Below are 23,511 nucleotides of genomic sequence, written 5' to 3' on the forward strand. Positions count from 1 at the left end.
GACCCCCTCCCCCTGCTCCGACTGCTCAGATGTAATGGCTCTATCAATTCAGGGATGTCTATAAAGTATACAGCAATATTGCTTTGATTCAGGCAGTAGAGCTCTGTCTGTTGGTTTTTATTTCTCTGTATCTTCTATGTTGAATAGGAGGCTTGGTAGCTTTGGAAATGTGAAAGGTAAAAAGTCATGTCTGGAAGCATTTGGTTGAACTAATTAAAGTGATTGTTGACCCCTCAAAAGTTGCCTTTCCTTTTATAAATGCAGATCTAAGAACCTGTGATAGCAGGCCCCCCTGTGTATGTTGGAGTGCTTACTGATACAATACTGACACTGATACTGATACAAACCAGATGAAGTTTAGAGAAGCCAACTCTGCCATGCACATAGTAAGCATGATACATCCAAGGAGATTAACTATTTTGTGGTTCTTAAATTAATTTGTTGGCCTTCCTAGGGATATATTTGCAGTTTATAGGGGCTTGCAATGACTTAAATTAAAAAAAAATAAGCAATGATGGGGTTTAATGGTGGGATTTTAGGCCCTGTGGAAGCCTTGATAGGAGAGGGAGAAAGGGAAGAAAAGAGATCAGAAGAGCAGGGTTCTGTATTGCATGAGTATCAACTACAGACTAGTGTCCTGCTATCCTTCTCATAGACCAATTGGGATAGAGAGACAGAAGCAAGAATGATAACATCTGTATCATTCACAGTGTGGCCTCGATATTACCTCCTTCAACCTTTCTCATCCTTTTATTTGATGGTTTTCTGCAGGGAGCCATCATTCCCAGAGCCTGGAGGAAGCTGAAGGGATTCACAGTGAATACAGTGGCCATGTGATCTTAACACAAAGCGGCCTATGTGTTTTGCTGCATCTCCACTGAATAGCTGGTTATTCTCCATGCCTGGAATTCTCTCCCTCCGTATGTGAACCTGTTGGCTTCCCTGGATTCTTTCAAGTCTCCGCTAAAATCCCATCATCTACCAGAAGCCTTTCCCAATCCCTTCTAATGCTAATGCCCTATGTTGATTATCTCCAGGTTATCCTTTCTATCTCTTATTTGTACACACTTGTTCACATGTCTCCCCCATTGGAAATGAGGGCTCCTGGAGAGCATGGACTGACTATTTTTTGCCTTTCTTTAATCTCTATCACAGAGCAACCTGGCTAACACATAGTAGGCACTAACTGCTTGACAAGCTGACTCTGTGGGCACCATACCTAGCACATAGTAGGCACTTAATGATTTCTTATTGCCTGACTGACTGACAGACTGTGTAGTTAGGAACTGAGTTTGTTGTTCTTTTGTCAAGTAGGGTTTGGGCATCATCTGTTCAGTCTTTCAAGTTAGAGCATTATAGAGTCCCAGACTAATGGAACATCACATATGGAGGGGTCTTTAGAGACTTTAGACAAATGATCATGTTTCTGAGTACCTACAAAGATGGGTAACTAACAGGCAGCCTGTTGGGCTATTGGACCCCTGTGGTTGTTCATAGCTAGTTCTTTCTTATACTGTGTAAAATCAATCTCCCTGTTGTTTCCTGCCTCTTGCTTAGTTCTGTCCTCTTGGGAAGAACCTGAGCAGAACAAGTCTGCTCCCTGGGCCCCAGGAAAGCCCTTCAGAGCTTTCTTTGTAGGCAGGGATCCTGTCACACTAGATTGTAAAATCTCTGAGGGCAAAGATGCATCTGAGCTTTGTACATGGTCCAGCCAAAGGCTCACCTTCTGCCAAGCCCCAGACTCTGCTTCCCTATCCTCATGCCCATTTTTCAACCTTCTTTTCCTTCTTATTTCTCTTGCCATAAATACTATCCACCCTAGTCTGCCAGAGTGTCTTCTAAGATTTATTTAGATAAAAATGGAGATCATACAAATTCAGAGAATTTGTGGACACCCAGAGAAGCTACCTATTTCCTATACGATCTTGGGAAAATTACTTAGTGTCTATGGGCCTTGGTTTCCTCATCTGTAAAATGAGCTTGAGGGGGAAATGACAAACCACTCCAGTATCTTTGCCAAGAAAACCCCTAATGAGCTCATGAAGAATTGAACACGACTGAAAAACTATTGAGCAACAGTGTGCAAGACCTTGTGTTATTATTCTCCAAGAGCTTACAGTATACTGAGAGTGAGGATCCCTCCTTGTCTGGTGTTAGAAGTGAGCCCGCTTAACACGCCCCCAACAGCGAGACACATGCTCACCTTAAATAAAGAACACTACCTGCTGTGAAATCTGGAAAGCCTTTATTCATCTTTACGTCCATTTCCCCGAATGGATGGATAGCCTCCCCCAGTAAGGTTACAGGAGAACTATAACACATGCAGGAAGATGGGGCTTCTTGTACTGTTTTCTGCACTTTTGATTTCCTGTGACACTGTCCCCTGGCCATGTGACTCCATGTTCTCCTCTCTGATAGGCCCTTCCTCACACAGCTCCTTGGGCCTGCGCATTAGTTTCCTACCTCTAACCTGTCCCTGCCAGGTCACAGCCCTTCTTGGCTGGGAATGTGGACAACAGAACTTTACTTCCCATGTCTGACATTCCACCATCCTAGGAGGGATCCCTGTTTTTATGAGGTTTGGGTGCTTCTGAGATTCTAGGGTTCTGTGGCATTATCCAGTGGGCTGAGGGGAGACCATTGAAATGTTTGAGCCAGGGAGTGGCCAATCAACAGTGGAACTAGCAGTGTGAATGATGGAACCTGCCTTCCTACTTGATGGAATAAGTATAGATGCCTGTAGATCCTATCTCTTTGGGCTAAATTTTCCCTCCTGGGCTAAGTGGCCATGAGGCCCCCACCTTGGAACCCCATTGGAAGAAGGGATTTGGAACAGAGGGAGAGGGGAGGGCTGCATATCACTGGAATGTTGGTGAAAGTGCCAGGGGCTCTGGGGAGGTACTGGCAATGCAAATTATTATTATTAGCCTGAGCTCCTAGGAGACTCCTCCTCCTCAGTCTCCTTAAAAACCCAGTTGTCTTGGGTAATGATCACTTTGGCTGATGCAGTTTCTTTGGTATCTTGCTCTGGGTGATGGCTCTAATGGATAACTAGGAATTTATTAGGAGCTGTACAGCATTTGGCTGGCTTCTTTCTGAGAAGAGTGGTGGTAGTGCTTGTAATGTTGCTATGGGCCCCACCTGAGGGCCTGGAACAACCCTACTGATCTAATGGGGGCCCTGCCCACAGGGAGCTCCTGGTCGGAGAGCTAGGCACCTCACTTTTGGGTGGATCTCTCAGCTCTCCTTTCTTCAGTGTGCCGCCTTTCATGCCGCCTGGTTTCCCCATTTTGAGACCCCAGGGCCCTGCTATTTTCATCCCTCCTCCTAGGAAAAAACCCACCCCATTAATAAAACAGTGATTCTTTTCCTGCTTTATTCTTTGTCAGAGGGCTAGCTATCCATTATAGTATTAATTTGCCAGGATTGCCCTGTGACAAAGAGCTGTGACAAACTACCCCTGTTTGACAATAAAGGCCATAGAATTGTGATCCCTCAGAGCAGGGAGATCTGAGAGGGCCTCTAATCTGAGCCCATTGGTTCATTGTGGAATCCATGTAGGAACATGGCTACAGTCGGTCTTTTAATAGAATACACACAACTTAGCCTTCTTTAGCACTTAAAGGCTTTTGAAACACTTTCTTCCTAGAGGCTGTGTGAGGCAAGCAGGATAATAGTTATTCCTATTTTTACAGATGGGAAAGTGAAGACCCTTATAAGCATCTGAGGAAGGTCCCAAAGACTCCTGTCTCTCAGTCCAGCCAGAAGGGACTGGATAAGTCATCTAGTCTAGCTCCTTGTCTTAGAGATGAGGAAAGTTAGGCCCAAAGACATTGAGTGACTTGTGCGAGGGTACCAGGTGTTAATAGTCGGAGCCAGGATTCAAATCCATTTTTTCTAATGCAAAATCCAGGGTTCTTATCATTATAGCATGCTATTTCCAATCCTCTCCGTGGCACCTCTGACAGATGGTCATTTATCCTCTTCTTAAAAACCTCTGGCGATGAGGAGCTCACTACTTCCTCAGGAAGTCTGTTCACTTGTGAATAGCAGAAGAGAAGGGAGGGGAAGAGAAAGGTAGAGGATAAGCATTTATAGAGTGCCTACTGCATACTAGGGAGGGTAGCTAGGTGGCACAGTGGATAGAATGCTGGGCCTAAAGTCAGGAAGACTCATTAACTTGAGTTCAAATCTGGCCTCAGACACTTACTGGCTAAGTGACCCTATACAAGTCATTTAACCCTATTTGCCTCGGTTTCCTCATTTGTAAATGAGCTGAAAAAAAGAAATGGCAAACCACTCCAATATCTTTGCCAAGAAAACCTCCAAAAGAGATCACACATGGAATCATATCTGACTGAAAAATGCCTAAACAGCAACAAAATGTGCCAGTTACTGTGTTAAGTGCATTGCTAATATCATCTCATTTGATCCTCACAGCAACTTTGTGTGGTTAGTGCAATTATGATCCACATTGTACATTTGAGGAAACTGAAGCAAACAGAGTTAAGTGTTCCTCCCAAGGTGACACAGATAGTTAGGAAGTTCTTCCTTATATTGAACTAGTTAGTGGCAAAGGTGAGTGATTTGACCAAGGGGCAAGAGAGCTAGACTTGTAGTCAGAATGCCCAAATTCCAGTTCTGGCATCCATACTTTCTGAACAAATGACTTTAGGGCAAGTCATTTCCCTATTTGAGGATTTATTTTGCCCACTTTAAAGTGAGGGTGTTGCAGCATAGTTCAGAAGAAGAATAAATGGCCTTGGAGTTGGAGGATATAGGTTTGAGTAGCTGTGTCACTGCTGACTCTCAGCATCAGGTCACTTGCAGCTCTGACATCTTGGGATTCTAGGATTCTGGTCCGTAGAAGAAGGAAGATAACATGGGTTCCCAGTTCTTAGTAATATTCCACAAAATCTATTTTTATGAGTGTGCCTGCCCCCTGGGCCCATACCTTTGTATGAGTGGTCCCTGCTAGACTTGGTTCTCCATGGCGATACCCCTGTTGTCATCTGAGGAAGGTAGAGAAGGCTCATGGGAACTGTCCTAGTGGAGCAGAGAGAATCCTGTTTATCTAAGTGCTCCTAACAATGCATCTTCAGGTTTGCCTCCTGTTGTTGTCCAAGGATAGCAGTCCATCTGTATAGTGGACAGAATGGCCAAACAGTGTTAAAATACAGAGGGGAAGATTTAGTTTGGAAAATCAGTAGGATTTCCTGGAGGAGGCTGAGGGTTGGGCTCTGTACTAGTATCAGTAAACATGGGAGACTATGAAGCCTCTCTAGTCCCAGAGAAGGTTGTACCTGCTGGCAGTGATTTAGGTGCGGTCCTGCCTGGAGACAGGAGGACCCAGGAGATGCTGTCAGGCATGCAGAGGTAGACTAGGGAAATCACTTCCTTTCTTTCCTTGGTCTTCTTACTGACAGTATAGAGCATCACCTTTCAGACTGAGGCACAATGCTTCTTTAAAGAGAGTTGGCCTTCCACCTGTTCTCTGCCTTATGGTTTTCTGGGCTTGAGAGGAAGAAAGGAAGTATTGAATTTACACAGTTTTTATCATTTCTTATTGGGCTGCAGGCTGTGTGTGAGGGTAAACCTAAACCTTCTGAGTAGTCTCATTGACCAAGGACTTAGGTGGAGATGGGGAACTGTTGTCAAAAAGAAAAGAAAAGGGGGAAGAAAAAAAAAAGAGTTTAGCTCCAATTGTTGCTTACCTTCTGAGAGTGTATTGTATTTTTAAGTACTGCTTACCCAAATGGCTTTCCAAATGTTTTGAGAGAGCTTTGAGCTAGGAGAGAGAATAAGATGGAGACATAGAAAGAAACAGATAAAGAAGAAGAGCAAAAGGAGAGAGGAAAGATAAAATTGTGTAGAACCCTGGCTTTGCCATTTGCTCCATTTGTGTGACTTTGAATGAATTACTTAAACTCCTGGGCCTCAGTTTCTTCTTCTGTAGAATGAGGGTTGGATTGGATGGTCTATAAAGACCCTTACAGTTTGGGCATTCTCTGGACATGATGGAGGGTGCGATGGAAAAGGGAGAGAGAGAGATACAGATAGATAAGAGACAAGAGACAGCCAGATGGGAAATTTGGGAAAGAGAGAATCAAAGATGAGCATATGTATCATTACATTCATATTTAGAAAATATTAAATGAATAAATATGGCATGCATAGCTTTGTGCTGAGATCCACTCTGGAAAAGGCAGAGATATAAAGGCTATGTCATGGTTTCTTCTGTGAAAAGCTAAATATGGATTCAGGAGACAGGATTCATAGGCATGAAACAAGAAACTGAGTCAGGGGCCACAGTAGAAAACCTCGAATTGGGAGTGAGGATCGGTCTGAGTCCTGACTCTGATGCCATATCCATTGTCTGGCTTTGGTCACCTCATTTGCCTACTCTGAGCCTCAGTTTGCACACCTGAAAATGAGGAGAACTAGATGATTTTAAGGTATCCTTTCACTCTTAAGGTGTCTTGGTTCTATGATCTGTGAGAGATTATGGGGTTACCACATGGGAGACATGTCCTATCCCATAGGACCATGGGTGAAGGTTGCTGAGAGACAGGATTAGTTCAGCAAGTCTTTATTAAACTTTCATCATGTGCCAGGCACAGTGCTGGGTGCTAGGAATATGAATAAAGTCAGTTTTTGTCTTCAAGGAGTTTATGTTCTAAAGGGGGACAGTGGTATAAAAAGGAGCTCTAAAGTGGGGGTGGGAAGGAGGTACTCACTTGGGGGGGCATGGAACTGGAGAAGGAAATGGCAATCCCTTCTTTGCCAAGAAAAGCCCAAATGTGATCCAGAAAGTCAGAAGCAGAGTTAGGAGAGGAATAGAAGATTGCTAAATGAGACCCTTCCTCAAAAAGGAGGTTCTAGCAGCAGGGAGGAGGGGGCCATAGGCAAAGGGAAAGATACTGGTGGGAGGAAGATATTCCAGACATGGGATGGGATGCTTTGGGAGGTAGTGACTCCTTAAATAGCATCTGGATGATCCTTTGTTGGAGATAGGTAGAAGGGATTCCTGATTAAGTGCGGATGATGCTAGATATCCTCTGAAATCTTTCCAAGTTTGTGATTTTGTGATAGGGTTTAGTTGGAGAGATAAGACTCCAGCCCAGTATCTGCATCTGTGTCTGTGTTTAACAGCACAAGATTAGATAACACGCCACACTTTGTTACTTTGTGTATCTATGATTTCCACTGCTCTGAGTCACAGCTGCTCTTTAGGCTGAAGATACAAGTTCTGGTGGTCAAAATTAAGGTCCAGAGCCCATCTTGGAGTCCACACTTGAAGTCCTTCCAACTTGGTTGAACCTGATGGAGTTTGTGCTTCCCTGGCATGGCTTCAGAGAGCCCAAGGCCACCTCCATGTCTTGTTGAATTCTTGGAGGAGAATGTTAGAATCCAGTGTGGTAATTAAGTGCTAGGATATATTCTGTTAGAGTTTGGGGGATGCAAAGAAATGAGAGGGGACTGGAGCCATCATGAGTACTTTCCTGGAGAAGCTGAGGCCTAGAAAGAATTCATAGGATATAGAGCTTGGAAGGACAAGAGACCAGTTAATCCATCCCCTTTGTTTTATAGTTGAGGAAATGGACTTGTTCAGGTTCATAGAACTAGTAAATGCCACAACTGGAATTTGAATTCAGGATTCTTGATTCCAAGGCCCGTTCCCCTTCTAATAGCTACCTGGAATTATGCAGTTGTTATTTTTGAGTTGTTTCAGTCATATCCAATTCTTCTTGACCCCATTTGGGGTTTTCTTAGGAAAGATACTGGAATGGTTTGCCATTTCCTTTTCCAGTTCATTTTACAGATGAGGAATCCGAGGCAAACAGGGTCAGGTGATTTGCCTAGGGTTAGATGGCTAACTAAGTCTCTTAGGCCAAATCTGAGCTCAGCTCCTCTTGATTCCAGGTCAGGCACTCTATCCACTGTGCTACCTAGCTGCTTATTTGCAAAGTACTTGACAGATATTATCTTGGTCCTCACAGCAACCCAGGGAGATAGTTGCTGTATTCATTCCCATTTTACAAGTGAGGAAACTGAGACAAACAGAAGTTAAGTGACTTACTCAGGGTCACACAGCTAATAAATGACTAAGGGGGGATTTGAACTCAGATTTTTCTGCCCTGGGCACCAACAGTGGGCAAAGTATTGGACAGAATATTTGTCACATCCCTTGCTCTCTATCAGTGTGGCTGACTGCCAGGAACCTTTCTGGGGAGAGGATTCAGAAAGTGATTAAGGGTAGACAAATGAAGACAGGACCCTACTGCTCTGTCCAGCAGATTCCCCTGGGAATCACTGTCCTTAGAAATGAGTGGACCTTCTCAAAGATCCATTAAACACTTAGCCTTTTGGTGCCTTTTCAGGGCTGTGCTCCCCCCTGGAAGCCAACTGGACACCTGGCCCTGCCTTCCCTGATAGTGCTCCCCAAAAAGACATCCTGGCTGCCCCTCCGAGCAGGATGTCTGGGCCCAGTGCCACTCGGGCCAAGAAGAGGAAGCCCAACTTCTGCCCACAGGAAACAGAAGTGCTTGTATCCAAAGTCACCAAGCACCACCAGCTTCTCTTTGGGACAGGATTGCTGAAGGCTGAGCCAGCCCGGAAGTACCGAGTCTGGAGCCGCATCTTGCAGGCAGTGAATGCCCTTGGTTACTGCCGTCGGGACATAGTGGACCTGAAACATAAATGGCGGGATCTGCGGGCTGTGGTACGGCGAAAGCTAGGGGACCTGCGCAAATTCTCCCATAGCCCTGGGTCAGGCAAGCCTCAGGCCCTGGCACTTACCCCTGTGGAGCAGGTGGTGGCCAAGACCTTCTCCTGCCAAACTGGACCAGCGGAAGGCTACAGTCTTGAGGCCCTGAGAGGTGAGATGTCTCTGCCCCAACCAGCACCCTTTCTATATTCCTTCTTCTCATCCTTGTTCCTTTCTACCACTCCTTTTATCTCTTCTTTCTCCCTTCTCTTATTGCTTATCCTTCTTCTTCTTCATCACTCAGTCATGTGACCTAAAATACTGGAAAAAGAAACCACAGTGGCCATCTGGTTCAAGCCCTACTGAGGTCCACAGGTGAGAGAAGAGACTTGCTGAAGGTCACACAGGGAGGTTATAGTGAAGCTGGAGCTAAAACCATAGCCTCCTGAACCTCCAGTCTAAGGCTCCTACTGCTCCTCTGAACCACATGGCCCTTATCAATGAATCCTTAAACATCCTTTGGACACCTACTATGTCCAGGGCCTTCAGCTGGACACTGTGGAGGCCATAGAAAGGAATAAAATCAAAGTGATTAAAATACTCCTTCTGGGAGCTGATCATTTGGTGTTGAAAATAAGATATGGGTACATATAAAGGAGAATAAATAGTCTGTCTATCTGTCCTGAGGACCTGATGGGTGTCCTAGATTGTATATGTGACAGGAATTCAGAGAGGGAAGAGATCAGTGGAATACCGTGATGGAAAAGAGGAAGGGAGGGGCTTAAGGGAGGTTTCTCAGAGGAGATGAGACTTTAGCTGTGCCCTGAAGTTCGTGTAAGAGGAGAGTTAGAGAGGGGTATTGTGGGGCAGGGGGAGCAGCATAATTAAGGGGCTAGAGCCCCAGACCCTAGCAAATAGTAGATTCTTAATAAAAGCTTATTGATTGATTAGGAATGTGCATAGTGTATTGTGGACTGTGCTATAGTGGAGAGAGGGGAGATAAGACTTGGTCCAGATTGTGGAGGACCTTGAATGGCAGGGTGAGAAGTTTGGGTATTATCTTTTAAGCAGTAGGGAGCCATGTAAGGTTCTTGAGCGGGGTGATTTGATCAGATCTATGTATTAGGGAGATGAGTCTGACTGTATACTTGGGTCAAAGTGGAAGGGCCAAAACTAGATTCAGGGATGCCTGTAGTACTTTAGGTGGAAGATGGTAAGGTGTACATGAGGGCTGGAGCTGTGGAGACAGATAGAAAGGGACAGATGGGCTTAGAACTTTTCATTTTGGAGCAGTTGCATGGCTATGAGACTGTAGGAAGAGGCACAGAGAAGGAAAAAAAGAAGGGAGAGCAAAGGAAAGAGGGAGCTGATAGGACAGAGTGCTAGAGGCCTGGCCCAGAGAGGTCGAAGCAGAAGTCAGAGAAGGTTGGAGGCCTGGGAGCAGTGGGACTTCCCTGGATACGCCCGTCATTCAGGCCTTGTGATAATGGTAGCCCTGATGGATATTACTGCTGAGGGAGATGTGATGATGAGAACGCTGGAGGTAGTGCTTGTGGACTGGAGGATGATGGTGCCCTGCTGGTATGGGGCTGACCGTGGCCCAGGGAGCCAGGGAGGGGGAGGGAGGAGAGATCTAGGCCAGGGCCCCTTATGGATGCAGTGGATTAGAGGGTAGGGGAAAGGGTGGCTGCAGCTAGAAGGTTTAGGCTAGCTAAAGCAACATTGAGTCTCTGAGCTCCCTTCCTGCTGTCTCTTTCTGTCTCTCTGCACTCCACTTCATATTGATATTTCTACTGACAATTGTAATGCCAGCTAAAAAGCATCCCTCTGCTTGGCTTACCTCCACCTCAGTTAAAAGAGTTATACCAGCTACACACATGAGTTTGCTCATAATTTCACTTATAAATGCATTCTGGTTGGCACTGGCCTTTGCCTTTTGTACCTGGCTTTTCCTTCAGGTTAGAGGCCAGTGGGGAAAGAAAGCAGGGAATTTTGCCATCTGGCCAGTCTACCTCTCCAGAAAATTATCACTGGAGAATACCCTACACAAATCCTCTTAGACTCTCTAATCAACCCCCTTTTCATATTCCTTCCTCAACCATAGGGGGATTAATATTTATTTTTTCATGTACAAAAAGTCCTCCTGGCTTGACCTTAGCAAGAGATGCAGGCATTAAATTAATCTTCCATTATGATAGTGTCCCAGAAACACAATAAGGGTGTTCATATATAAGGTGGTGAGTGGGGAAGGAGTGGGGGAGATGGCTGCCTAAGTCTTTGTGGCCTTATCCCTTATTCCAGGCAGTTTTCAATCATAATCAACAGATATTTTTGAAGTACCTACTATGTTCCAGGCCCCATACTAGGTACTGGGGTTATACAGGCAATGAATGAAATGAAACAATCCTACTAGAAAGAGCTTCCCTTTTAATAGGGGACATAACAAGGACATAAATAAGTACATACAGAAGAGCTATAAAGAGAGTAAATGCAAACTAGTTAAATAAAAGGTAGTTTGATAACACACTCACGTAGCACATTACAGTGATTGCTTTCCCCTGCATTTTCTTATTTTGTCCTCACAATGAAGTAGACAGGTTGGGGGAGTAAAAAGAACAATCATTGGCTTTAGAATCAGAGGACCGTGGTTCCAATCCTACCTCTGATATTTATGTGACTGCCAGCAGCTCATTTACCCATTCTGAACCTCAGCATCCTCATCCAAAAAACAATGGGGTTGGACTAGATGTCTCTGAGGCCAGCTCTAGGTCTATCATTCCTTGATGCTAGGAATAGCTTAGTGAAGAGGCTAGAGGAAGGATTGTTTGCATCATAGAATCATAGATTCATATTGCCTTAGAGCTTTGTTGTTGTTGAATTGTTTTAGTCATATCCAACTCTCCACGACTCCATTTGGTGTTTTCTAGGCAGAGATACAGGTGTGGTTTGCCATTTTCTTCTCTAGTTAATTTTATAGATGAGGAAACTGAAGCAAACAGGGTTAGGTGACTTGCCCGGGATCACACAGTTAGTAAGTGCATGAGGCTAGATTTGAACTCAGGAAGGTGAGTCTTCCTGACTATAGGCCCAGCACTCTGCACTATGGCACCACCCAGCTGCCCCTCCGTTAGAGGTAGAAGGTACTTTATTTACTGAAGTGCTTAGCACAAAGTGTCAGACTTGTAATAGGCACTTATGTGGTACAGTGGATAAAAACTGGTCCTGAAGTCTGGAAGATTCATCTTCTTGAGTTCAAATCTGGCCTTACACTTACTAGCTGTGTGACCCTTGGCAAGTCACCTAACCTTGTTTGCCTCAGTTTCCTCATCTGTAAGATAAACTGGAGGAGGAAACAACAAACTATTGCAGTATTTGCCAAGAAGATCCCAAATGGGGTCATGAAGAGTTGGACGGGACTGAAATAATTCAACAGCAATGACAAAAATGTTTTGTTTTCCTTTTTTCTTAGAACATAAAAAATCAAAGCTAGAAGGCATCTGAGGATGGAGACTCTCAACGGCTTTATAACTTACAAGATAGATTGTGTTCTCTGTCCTAGACCAGTGGGGTCAGTTTAAGGGTACCACATTTTAGTTTGGATATTGACAAATTGGAAAGTGATTAAGGAGACCAGTGAGGATGGTGAAGGATGGTGAGCTGGGGCCGTATGAAAGCTCTGGGGATTTTTAGCTAGGTGGAGACTTGGTGGAGGTACATAAGAACTCTCCTAAGGATCTGAAGTCTTGTCCTGTGGGAGAGGGATTTGATTTGTTTTGTTTGGCCTCAGAGGCTAGAAGTAGGATTACTGTGGAGAAGCTTTCAAGATTTAGAATTCAGCACACTATAGGAGGGGAAACCCAAACCTCCTAGATAATCTGAGTTATGCAAAAATGGAATTGACTGCAGTAGTACTGAGTGAGTTCCCTATTTTAAGAAGTCTTCCAGTAGAGATTGGATCATGTGCTGTTGATTTGTGATTTGAGTTACAGGGTTGTATTAACTGGCCTTGGAGGTCCTTTCAAACTCTAAGATTCATTATTTTGTAATAATAATAGTAACATAGATCCGCATAACACTTTACAAATACTTATGTTTATTATCTCATAGCAATCATTATAATAATAACAGCTGAAATTTATATAGTACTCTAAGTTTTCCAAAGCACTTCCTATGTGTAATGCCATTTGATCCTTACCGCAATCTATGAGGACCAGAGAGTGGGTAAGGCCTTGTTAGAGGTTCCATGGAACGCTATTCTGTCAGTGCCATATTCAGGGCTTACCCATTATATCAAGCTGCTTCTGCATAAGGTTGCCCAGCAGGATCCACTCTGTCTGAAAGTCTAGAAGGTTGGGAAGCAAAGTTTGGAATCTGGAATGTGAGCAATCAGAGGTCAGGATTTAAGCAAGAGGTCTGAGGAATAGACTTAGAACACCTACAGATAGAAGGGAGCTTAATAGACATTTTAAATGTTGGTACTAGTCCTGGCTCTGCTCCTGAGTTGCTGGGTGATCTCTGACAAGTCAGTTCCTTCTTTGGATCTCATGTTTTCTATTCCATTGAAATCAAAGCTTGTGTTAGATCAGGGATTCTTAATCTTAATCTTAATATTTTGATGACTGTTTCATTATAATTGGTTACTTTTATAATTTTCTACATTTTTATTTTGTTATTCTGAGAAAAGGTCCAGGAACTTCCTCAGACTGCTCAAGGGGGTCTATGACATAAAACAAGGTTCAGGATCCCTGGATTAAAGGATCCGTAAGGGACTTCCAGCTTTAACTTTCTATAATTTTCAGAGTCTATTGAATGAAATTTTTTTTAGAAAGGTATTTCAGTGCCTGATTATCCTACCTCTAATGTCTAATTGTGGACACTGACTGAGCTCTGATCTACATCACATACTGGGTCCTGACCTTGGTCATCCGCTAAACCCAAACCCTCATCACAGACTGATCTTTAGCTCCAGGCACAGACTGAACTCTAACACAGGTCACAGACTGAGCCCCAGTTTCTGACCCCAAACTGAGACCACAGATTAAGCTCCAATTCTATCCCACACTGAACTCTAATCCTGGTCACAGATTCACCCCTGATTATGGTCCTAAAGGAAACCATGACCCAAGCCACAGACTGAGCCCTCTCCTTGTTGGTTGTGTCAGACGTGTGTGTAGTCATAAAAAGGAGTGGGCTGTATGAGAGTGTATGGATGGTGTCTTCCACCATCCTTGGAAGACAAACCTGTGGCCTAGCGTACAGGGTTGTGGCTTCACAAAAATATTTCCCTTTTTTAGATGATAGAGTACGCATCTCAAGAATATTATGCAAAGGAAGAAATTGTTCTGGCAACAGATATAGGCACATCTCGGATGCCATATTTGGAGAAGGAAGGGACCTTCAGAGGCCATCTAGACCAACTGATGTGGAAACTGGGCCCCAGGGAGATTTAAGTGATTTGCCCAAGGTCACACTAGTGTCAGAAGTAGAATTTGAGCCTCTGCTGCTTTATGATGCAAAGGATGTTAATAGAAACTCTTTATATATGTGCCTAGGGTGGGTGGGTGGAAAGTACTTTCATTCCCACCTTGGGAGCTCCTAGGAAGGGTTAGATATGTATCAGGGGCTTTTCCTCTACTATTTTTAATCTATTAAAAAAAAATTCAGCAAATTTTCCCCTCCTTTTCCCTGCTCTGTGTTTCCCTGAGATAAGTTAGTAGTGGAGGGTGGAAGCCAGTGAAGTCCAAATTTGCTCCCACAATCCCATATTAGTTCAAACAGTGAGCCAGGGCACTTGAGCTGTAAGGTCAAGAAGACAACAGCTTCCTCCGTGGGACTTAATGACAGCACCAGCCTCTCTCTGGAAGGTGCTTGGAAAAGCAAGGAAAGCCTGCTTTTTTGGCCCAGTGCATCTGTTTGCCTCTGCCTCTTCAGCCTGGATTATGTTCCTGCCTGGACAGTTAAGATTGGCCCTTACATCATGACTGCAGAGCTGAGTGGGTGAACAGGGGCATGTTGGGTCACATAAAATCATATTTGGTATGTAGTAGAACTGTGGGACTCTGCGGGGTCTTCTTCAGTTTGTACCTGTCTCAGTGTCTCCCTGCATTGTTCATGTCCCTGAAGAAAGGCTTTATGCGTTGGCCTTTCAGATAGAAAAAGGAGAAGTAAACCATGCATAAGGACCCCTGTGGGCCAACTTAGTGACACCATCTACAGAAAAGGGTATATGAGTGATGCCTCTGTGTCACAGGTCAGAAAGTGCTTTGGCATGAGGGAGGAAAGAAGGGGTTGTAATAAGAAAGAGACCTCTGGCTTTAGCATCAGCAAAGACTGGGTTTAAGTCCTGGTGCTAATTCTTAAAAGTTCTGTGACCTTGTTTTCTATATCTGTGAGGTGGACACAATAATATTAGCCTGATGCACCTTCAAGGGTTGTTACTAGGAAAATGCTTTGTAAACCTAAAACTTTATATAAATGTGAATTATTGAGTCATTATTGACAATACCTTCTGATGGTTTGTATTCTTTTAAGTGGGTTTGTGTTGGGAGTCCTGAGACCCTTGCAATTAGAGGCTGTGGGAAGCTAACCCCTGGGAGAAAAGCCATCTGCTTTCAGTTTTCTTGTAGGCTAGAGCCAAGCCCATATTCTTGTTTTCTATCCTTTGATCGTTCATATAAAATTCCTCTTCTTCAGGAGGCTGGCTGAAACAGAATATTAGCTGACCATGCAACGCTAACCCTGACCTTGGGATACAGTCTCTCTATATTGCAGTTTCTTCATTTGTAAAATGTGGGAAGGGGAGTAATTGATTTTCAAGGTCCCTCCTAGGTTCAGTTTCTTATCTGATTCTGAGAATGCAGGTAGGGAGGGTCCAAGAGTCTTGTGGTCACATAGGAAGTTAGTGACATAGCCCAGGCTTGAACACACATCGTATTTTTTCAGTGCTGAATCTTGTGACTCCAGAGTCAGCTCTTTACGCTAAGGCTCTGTATACGTGAGGGATTGTAATTAACTGAAATTGGCATCATTTGCTGGGAGCCGCTCCCCTACTACCCTGGATTCCTCTCACTTTTCCTAAATCTTCTCTCTGTTCCCTTTTCCTCCCTCTGGGCAAGCTATGTTTCCCCTCTGAACCTCAGTTTCCCTATATGGAAATTGCACTTGTCCTATTCTTCTTCCTCCCTGTGTAGAAAGCGCTTTGTGAATTTTTAAGGCGATGTGGAATTGAGAGCTATTATTAACTGTGAGTTAAGATAGGGGCGAGATGGCAGGGTGGGAGAAAAAAGGAGGGATCCTTGTAATGCAGCATAATTGTGGAATGTGCATAAAAAGTCTTAATTTATATTTCTGCACCAGTCAGATAACAACACGGCCTTGTACAATAGGATGTGGGGCGATGTGGGGTCTCCCAGAATGGGTGCAATTCTGTTCTTGGCTTCTTTGGAAGGCCCAATTATTCCCATAACAATGGAAACGGTGGGCGGGGACCATGGAGCTGACACAGTTGAAAAGCCAAGATAAGCAATAGGGATTTTTTTTTTCCCTTTTACTGTGAAGTCAGTCAGGTGGAATGAAGATAGAATCTTGAAAATTGATTCCTCCCTTCCCAATTTCCCCCTCCTCCCTCTCCCTTTTCTAGGGGAAAACTAGAAAAAGGGAAAAACAAATTTCACAATTAGAAAGGGTCTCAGAGGTCTCATATCCTAACCGTTATCTGAGCAAGAATTAAGATCCACCACTAGTGGTCTTAAAGACCTCCAGAGACTCCAGGACCCCATTCCACTCGCTGACAGCTTCGGTTATTATGAAATGTTTCTGTATACTTGCTTGAAATCTTTTACCTGCTGTTTAGAATTGCAGGATATTAGGTCATGTGAACAAGAAAATGAAGAGTGTAATCATGGGAGGATAGGATTTAGAACTGTAGTTGAACTTAAAGGTCACCTATTCCAATTCCTTACTGTTTGGGACAGCTACTATAATCTTGTCCCATCTATATCTGACGCCTCTATCCAACCACTGTGCTCTCTGGAATTGTCTCTCTATAATTAACAAACTTCCAGCAGTATGGTATAGTGGTTAGAGAGCTAGTCTTCAAGCCAGGGAAAAAGCCTGGGTTCAAGTCCCACCCATCATGCATCCTGAATGTATGGACCCAGGTAAGTCACTGAATGTTTCTGTTCTTTAGGTTCTTTAGGTGTCAAATTCAAATAGAAAAAGGACCAGTAAACCTTGCATAAGGACCCCTGTGGGCCAAAGAGTGAGTTAGAAAACCACAAATTTACATTATCTATGTTTTGTTGTATTTTTATTTTCTTTGTTAGATATTTCTCAATTACATTTTAATCTGGTTGCCTCCATGCCATAGTGTTTAATATCTCTACTGTAGGCATCTCTTCAAGAGTCTCAGTTACCTTGGTAGAATTTTATCACCAAAGAGTTCTGTATAACAGTGAAATTATAGGTGCAGTTCCTATCCCTTCATTTTAGACCTTTTCCTCTCATTTTTCCATATTTCTGTATTCACAGAGACCTAGCTCACACCTGAGGACACTGTATCTCTGGGCCTTCCTTTCCAGGCCTAGTTGTATCTTCTCTCATTCTCTCCTTTTATTGCCTGCCTGATTCACTGGTCCCTGAAGTGAACTTGAAATGTTCATTGTTTCCCATTGCAATTACTAGGCTCTCCCTCTATTAGCATCATTCAGCAACCTCTCCTCCTTTGAGGTTCATTTTATTCAAATTTATCATAAGATCCAGATCTTGGTGGCTAGTTATCTACCAACTCCCAGGACATTTTCCCTCATTTTTCCATAAGGTGAATGCTGGTTCACAGTCACCCTCTTCATCTGCAGCCTATACCTCCATTCTATCTGAGCTATGTAGGGTGATGGTCACATTCTTGATCTTGCCATCACCCACAAGCGTTCCATGTGGATGATCAAGAACTCTGACATTTCCTTATGTCATCACAACCTGTCACTCCACATCTCCCTCTTATTACTCCTCCCCAACCTATTCTTTGTTTTCGCTATCACCCATAATCCTTTATTATATCGCCAGGCCCTCATCGCTGCTCTAGCTCTACTTTTCTCCCTTCACAATCTTTACCCCTTAGTGAATGAGTTCAGTTCTACTCTATCTTTTTCTTTGGAATCACTAGCTCCCATGTCCAGTGAGTGCTCACGCATTGCTAAGCTTACTTGGAAACGCCTACCATTTGCCTCCTCCAACACTACCTATGTGTTGGTGAATGGAGCTGGAGGAAGTCATGCAATTGGACTGAAATGCACTATTAATTTACATTATCTGATTCCAACTGGGGACTTATTTCAATAAGGAAACTCTTTTACTCTTCCTCAGTTAATTCTCTATTCCACTTTTCACAAAGGCTGTTCCAGTTCTTCTTTCTCCCAGCCCCTTGTAGCACCATTACCTACTCTCTCAACTTTAGCCCTCACCTCATGCTTTAGAACAGTTGAGCCCATTCACCAAGAGTACCCTCTTCTCCCCTTGTCCTCATCTGACAACACCTCCTCCTCTTCTCCAGTCTGTGATATCGTCCTTCACTATTTCTTCCTCTGCTTACTACTTGGATGAAGATGTGGCCCTTCTCAGCAATATCAGCACCGCTTCATGTATCCTTGATTTCATTTCCTCCCATCTTCTCTAGAAGGTTCTCACTGTTATTATCTCCTCTCTTTTGCTAATATTAAAGGTCTCTCTGTCTACTGGTCTATACACTTATAAATATACCCAAATCTCTCTATCCTTTAAAAAACCTTCACTAAGTCTCATGGTCCTTTGACAGCTAGCATCCTGTATCTGTTCTTTCTTTCTTCACTAAATGCCTTGAAAAAGCCATCTACAATTGTTGCCTCTGCTTTCTCTCTTCAAATCAAGAATCAATGAATCACAGAATTTGCAGTGGCCAACCTATACAGAACTAATTAGTTAATAAACATTTATTAAATGCCTACTATATACCAGGCACTGTGCTAAGAATACAAAAAGGCAAAAGAAAGGCCCTGCCCTCAAGGAGTACAGGCTAATAGGAGAGACAACATGCAAACAAATACATACAGAATAAGCTATATACAAGATAAATGGGAGATAATTAACAGAGGGAAGATGTTGGAGTGAGAAAGGGTTAGGGAAGGCATCCTATAGAAGGTGAGATTTTAGCTGGGACTTAAAGGAATCCAGGGAAGTCAGACATAATAGAGGAGGGGGACATGCATGGGGGACAGCCAGAGGAAATGCCAGGAGCCAAGAGAATGGAGTGTCTTGTTCATGGAACAGCCAGGGGACTAGTGTCATTGGGTCAAAGTGTATGTGTCAGAGAGTAAGAAGACTGGAAAGGTAGAAGGAGGCTAGGTTATGGAGGGCTTTGAATGTCAAATAGAACATTTTGTATTTGCTTCTGGTGGCAATAGGAAGGCACTGAAGTTTATTGAGTAGAGGGGTGACATAATTAGACGTTTACTTTAGGAAGTTAGGCTGAAGGATGAGCTAGAATGGGGAGAAACAATGAGGTAGGCAGGCCCACCAGCAGGCTGTTGTAGTAATCTAGGTGTGAGATGATGGTGGCTGGACCAAGATTGTGGCAATGTTAGAGGAGAGAATGGGCCATATTAGAGAGATGTTACAAAGGTGAGATCGATAGACTTTGGCCACAGCTTGGATATGTATTGTGAAAGATAGTGAAAAATCTAAGGTGACTTAAGTTGTGAGCCTGAGGAACTAACAGGATGATCTTGCCCTCTACAGTCATAAAGAAGGTCAGAAGTGAGGAGGGTTTAGGGGGAAAGATCATGAGTTCTGTTTTGGACATGTTGAATTTAAGGCGTTTACTATATTATCTAGTTTGAGATGTCTGAAAGGTGGTTGAAGATGTTAGATTGGATATCGATAGAGTTTGGGGGCAGAAAAGGGAGATTTGAGAATCATCAACATAGAAATGGTATTTGAATTCCTGGGAGTTAATGAGGTCACCAAGTAAAGTGGTATAAAGGGAGAAGAGAAGAGGACCCAGGACATAAACCCGAGGGACGCTTATGGTTAGAGGACATGATTTAGAGGAGGGTCCAGCAAAGGAGACAGCAGAGTGGTCCAATAGTGAGGAGAACCACAAGAGAGTGTTGCCATGAAAGTCTAGAGAGAAGAGACTGTGAAGGAGGAGAGGGTGATCAACAGTGTCAAAGTGTGCAGAGAGGTCAAGGAGAATTGAGAACAGGCCATTAGATTTGGCAACTATGAGATCACTGATAACTTTGGAGAGAGCAATTTTGATGGAATGATGAGGTCTGAAGCCAGATTGGCTGCAGGGGTTAAGAAAAGAATGTGAGGAACAAAAATGGAGGCCTTTGTTATAGATGGCCTTTTTGAGGAGTTTAGCCCTCTGCTATAACATAACTGACTAGTGGTGCTGTTTGAAGACATCCAAGGCAGGACAGCTTCTCAAGGCATCCCATTCTACTTCTGTGAAGCTCTAATTTTAGGAAGTTTTCCCTGATCGGGTCTAAATTTGCTTCTGTACTTTCTGCCCATCCTCCTGGTTCTGTCCACTGTTTACCTTTGTCTCCATTAATTCGATTTCCATCTCATTACTCAACTGAAACCATTTTCTTCAAAGTTACTAATGCTCTCTCAAGTCCAGTGGCCTTTTCTTAGGCCTCATCCTGACTTCTTTGTAGCATTTGACAATGTTGACCGACCACCCACTCACTCCTCCTGCATTCTGTTCCCACTCTGCATTTTTGTGACAGTGCTCTTTTCTTTTTCTACCTATCTGACCTCCTCAATCTTTTTACTGTATCACCAACTATATGCTAGCCTCTTCACCCTTGTTATTCTTCAAGTTATCTGTCCTGGGTCCTCTTCTCTCTCTTCCTTCTCTCATTGACCTTATCAGCTCCCATGGCTTCAGTTATCATATCTGTAGATGATTCACATTTCTATATATCCAGTTCTGAGCATTAGTTCCACAGGGGCAGCTAGGTGGTGCGGTGGATAGAGCACCAGTACAGGAGTCAGGAGGACCTGAGTTCAAATCTCACCTCAGACACTTGACACTCACTAGCTGTGTGACCTTGGGCAAGTCACTTAACTCCAATTGCCTCATCTTGGGTCATCTCCAGTCATCCTGATCTGGTCACTGGATTCAGATGGCTCTGGAGGAGAAGTGAGGCTAGTGACTTGCACAGCCCTCCCTCACTCAAAAAAAACCAAAAGTCAAGTGCAAGTCATACCATCATTTTTCTGATGGCATGGTCTTCTTCAGCAACGAAGGATGAACACACACACTGGTTCCACATGACCATTTACTTAGAAGCCATTTCCAATTAGACATCCCAAAGGTATAACATTCAAATCAGAACTCAATATCTTTCCCTTCAAACCCTCCTCTCTTCTTAACTTGACCATTCTTTTAGTCACCCAAGTTTGTGGCCTTGAAATCACTCTTGATTCTTTGTTCTTTCTCACCCTCCAACCCACACTGAATCAGTCTTACCAGTTCTAACTGGGCATCATCTTGTCCATTGTTCCCTCTTCTCTCCCCTTACATGGACACTGCCCTCATTTAGAATCTTATCACCTCTTATCTGGACTACTTTTCTAGACTCCCAGTTATTCTCAAGTCTCTCTCCTCTCCAATCTCTCCTCCACACAGCTGTCAAAATGACATTGCTTAAACATAGGTCTATCCATGTCCTTCCAAAGCTCAGAAAGCTCCATGGCTTCTGATTGCCTCTAGGATCAAATGCAAATTCCTTTATTTGGCAATTAAAGCTATTGCCATATGGCTCCAGCCTACCTTTCCAGACTTATTACTCATTACTACCCTTCACACACTCTTCGATCCACAGAATTGGCCTATTTGCTGTTCCTATAACAGACATTTCCTTATCATGTCTCTGTCTTTGAATGGGCTACCTCTCATGCCTGGAATGTACTCTTTTATCTCAGCGTCTTTAGTTCCGTAGCTTCTTTTAAACCTCAGCTTAAGCATCACATGAGATTTTTCCTTGTTCCTCAGCTGCTAGTGCCCCCTCCTCAAGTTCCATTGAAAATTTTCTTTTTATGTGGTTTTTGCTCATTGGATACATAAGCTCCTTGAAGGCAGGAATGATTTCATTTTTGTCTTTGTATTCCCAGAGCCTAGTACAGTGCCTTGCATGTGTAGCAGGTGGTTAATACATGCTTGCTGATTGATCTTCCAAGTTCAGAACTCAGTGTGGCCCATTCTGTGGTTAGATAACTCTTGATGTTAAGAAAGCCTTCTTTCTGGCTCCCTGGTCTGTCCTTCAAGGACTCACAGAATAAGTCTACACCATCTACACTAGGATAGCCCTTCAGATGTGTGAAGATAACAGTTGTGGTCCCTGTGTCTTTTCTGGGCTAAACATTCTTTAAATCAGTTTTCATGTGGTCCTTTTTCTTCTCACCATCCTGGTCACCTCTCCAAGGACAGTCTACTTTGTCAATGTTCTTCCCAAAATTTGGCATCTGGGCCTTTATAAACTATTCCAGATGTTGCCTAATTGTTGCAGAGAATAGTGAGACTTGTCGCTTCCCTCTCTGGGGCCTGTTTTGATCAGTTGTGAGTCTCTCACCAATCTGATAGCCCAATTCTCTAACTTGCCTATAAGGATAGAAGAGACATTGCTAAACACTAATACTGAAATGCAAGTGAACCACATCCCCAGAAGTTCTCTGGTTTTCAGCCTGTTAATACTTTTAGGACACCAGGTCCTAGTGCTATTTCTGTAACTGACTTACTGACTGGCTAACTATGACTGACTGATCTTGAGTCACCTTCCCCTTTCTGCGTCTCATTTATTTACGCTGTAAAATGGGTTGTGTTGAAATAATCACAGAATTACAGGAACAGAGTTGTAGGAACTCTCCTGCCTCTACTAGAAGACCCCCCACCCAGCACTGGGGGTGTCCTTCTCCCCACTTGCCTTCCCCCATTCCTTCAGGGTAGGGTGCCCAGAGCCCATTCAGGATGCTTGATTGGCTTGGAGAGATGAGAGTCACTAATCTTATTCTTTCTGTTGAAGGAATAAAGCCTTAGCACCTGTTCTTCCTCTATACCTTGCAGTCCCCTCACAATGTCATTTGACCTACTGATGTAATCTAAAGGCTTGTGGCCCTTATCTGCTGCCTCCTTAGGACTTCTAGGCTTTTTCTTTCTCCCTGAAAATGAATTTTCTTTTACGTGTCTATCTCCCTCCAGTTAGAGTGGGAGCTCCTTGAGATAAGAGGCTATCTAGGTTTTTTAAATTTTTATATTTTTAATATCCAGCTTTTACTTCAATACTTGGCACATGGGGCAGCACTTAATTTCTTTTCATCCATTCATCTCAAAAAGGCATCTAGTCCAGTTCATACTCAAATGACAATTCTCTCAACAATATCCTCAGCAACTCATCATTTGCACTTCCAGTCACAGATAACTTTCTACTAAGGCAACCTATTCACTTTTGGAAGAGTTACACGAAAGGAGATTTTTCCCCTTTACATTCTGCTGAAATCTGTCTCTCTGCAACTACTACCCATTGTTCCTAGTTTTTGACTGCTGAGGCCAAGCAGAAGTCATCCATATGAGGTCCTTCAAATACTTGAACCCATTGATCATGTGTTTAGTGCAAATATCCCTCTTTCTTTCAACTTATCCTCCCGTGAGTTGGGCTCAGGTCTGTGACTTTTAGAAATGGACTTTGTACAATATGTTTATATTAATAAAATGAGTTTCAGAACTCTTATCTACTCATCTATCCATTTATTCTCTCTTGGAA

General features: G+C 43.5%; 1 protein-coding gene across 1 annotated transcript in view; it reads left to right on the forward strand.

Moving 5' to 3' along the window:
• The window catches only part of TSNARE1 (t-SNARE domain containing 1), a 282,756-nt gene that overhangs the window by 69,905 nt on the left and 189,340 nt on the right, over positions 1–23,511 (forward strand). The window contains exon 2 of the mRNA XM_072602914.1: positions 8,382–8,879. Within this exon, the coding sequence (XP_072459015.1) occupies positions 8,477–8,879 (403 nt within the window). The 5' untranslated portion in view covers positions 8,382–8,476. The remainder of the gene's footprint in view (positions 1–8,381; positions 8,880–23,511) is intronic.

The sequence above is a fragment of the Notamacropus eugenii genome, chromosome 4, assembly GCF_028372415.1.
Source record: "Notamacropus eugenii isolate mMacEug1 chromosome 4, mMacEug1.pri_v2, whole genome shotgun sequence".
Lineage (NCBI taxonomy): Eukaryota > Metazoa > Chordata > Mammalia > Diprotodontia > Macropodidae > Notamacropus > Notamacropus eugenii.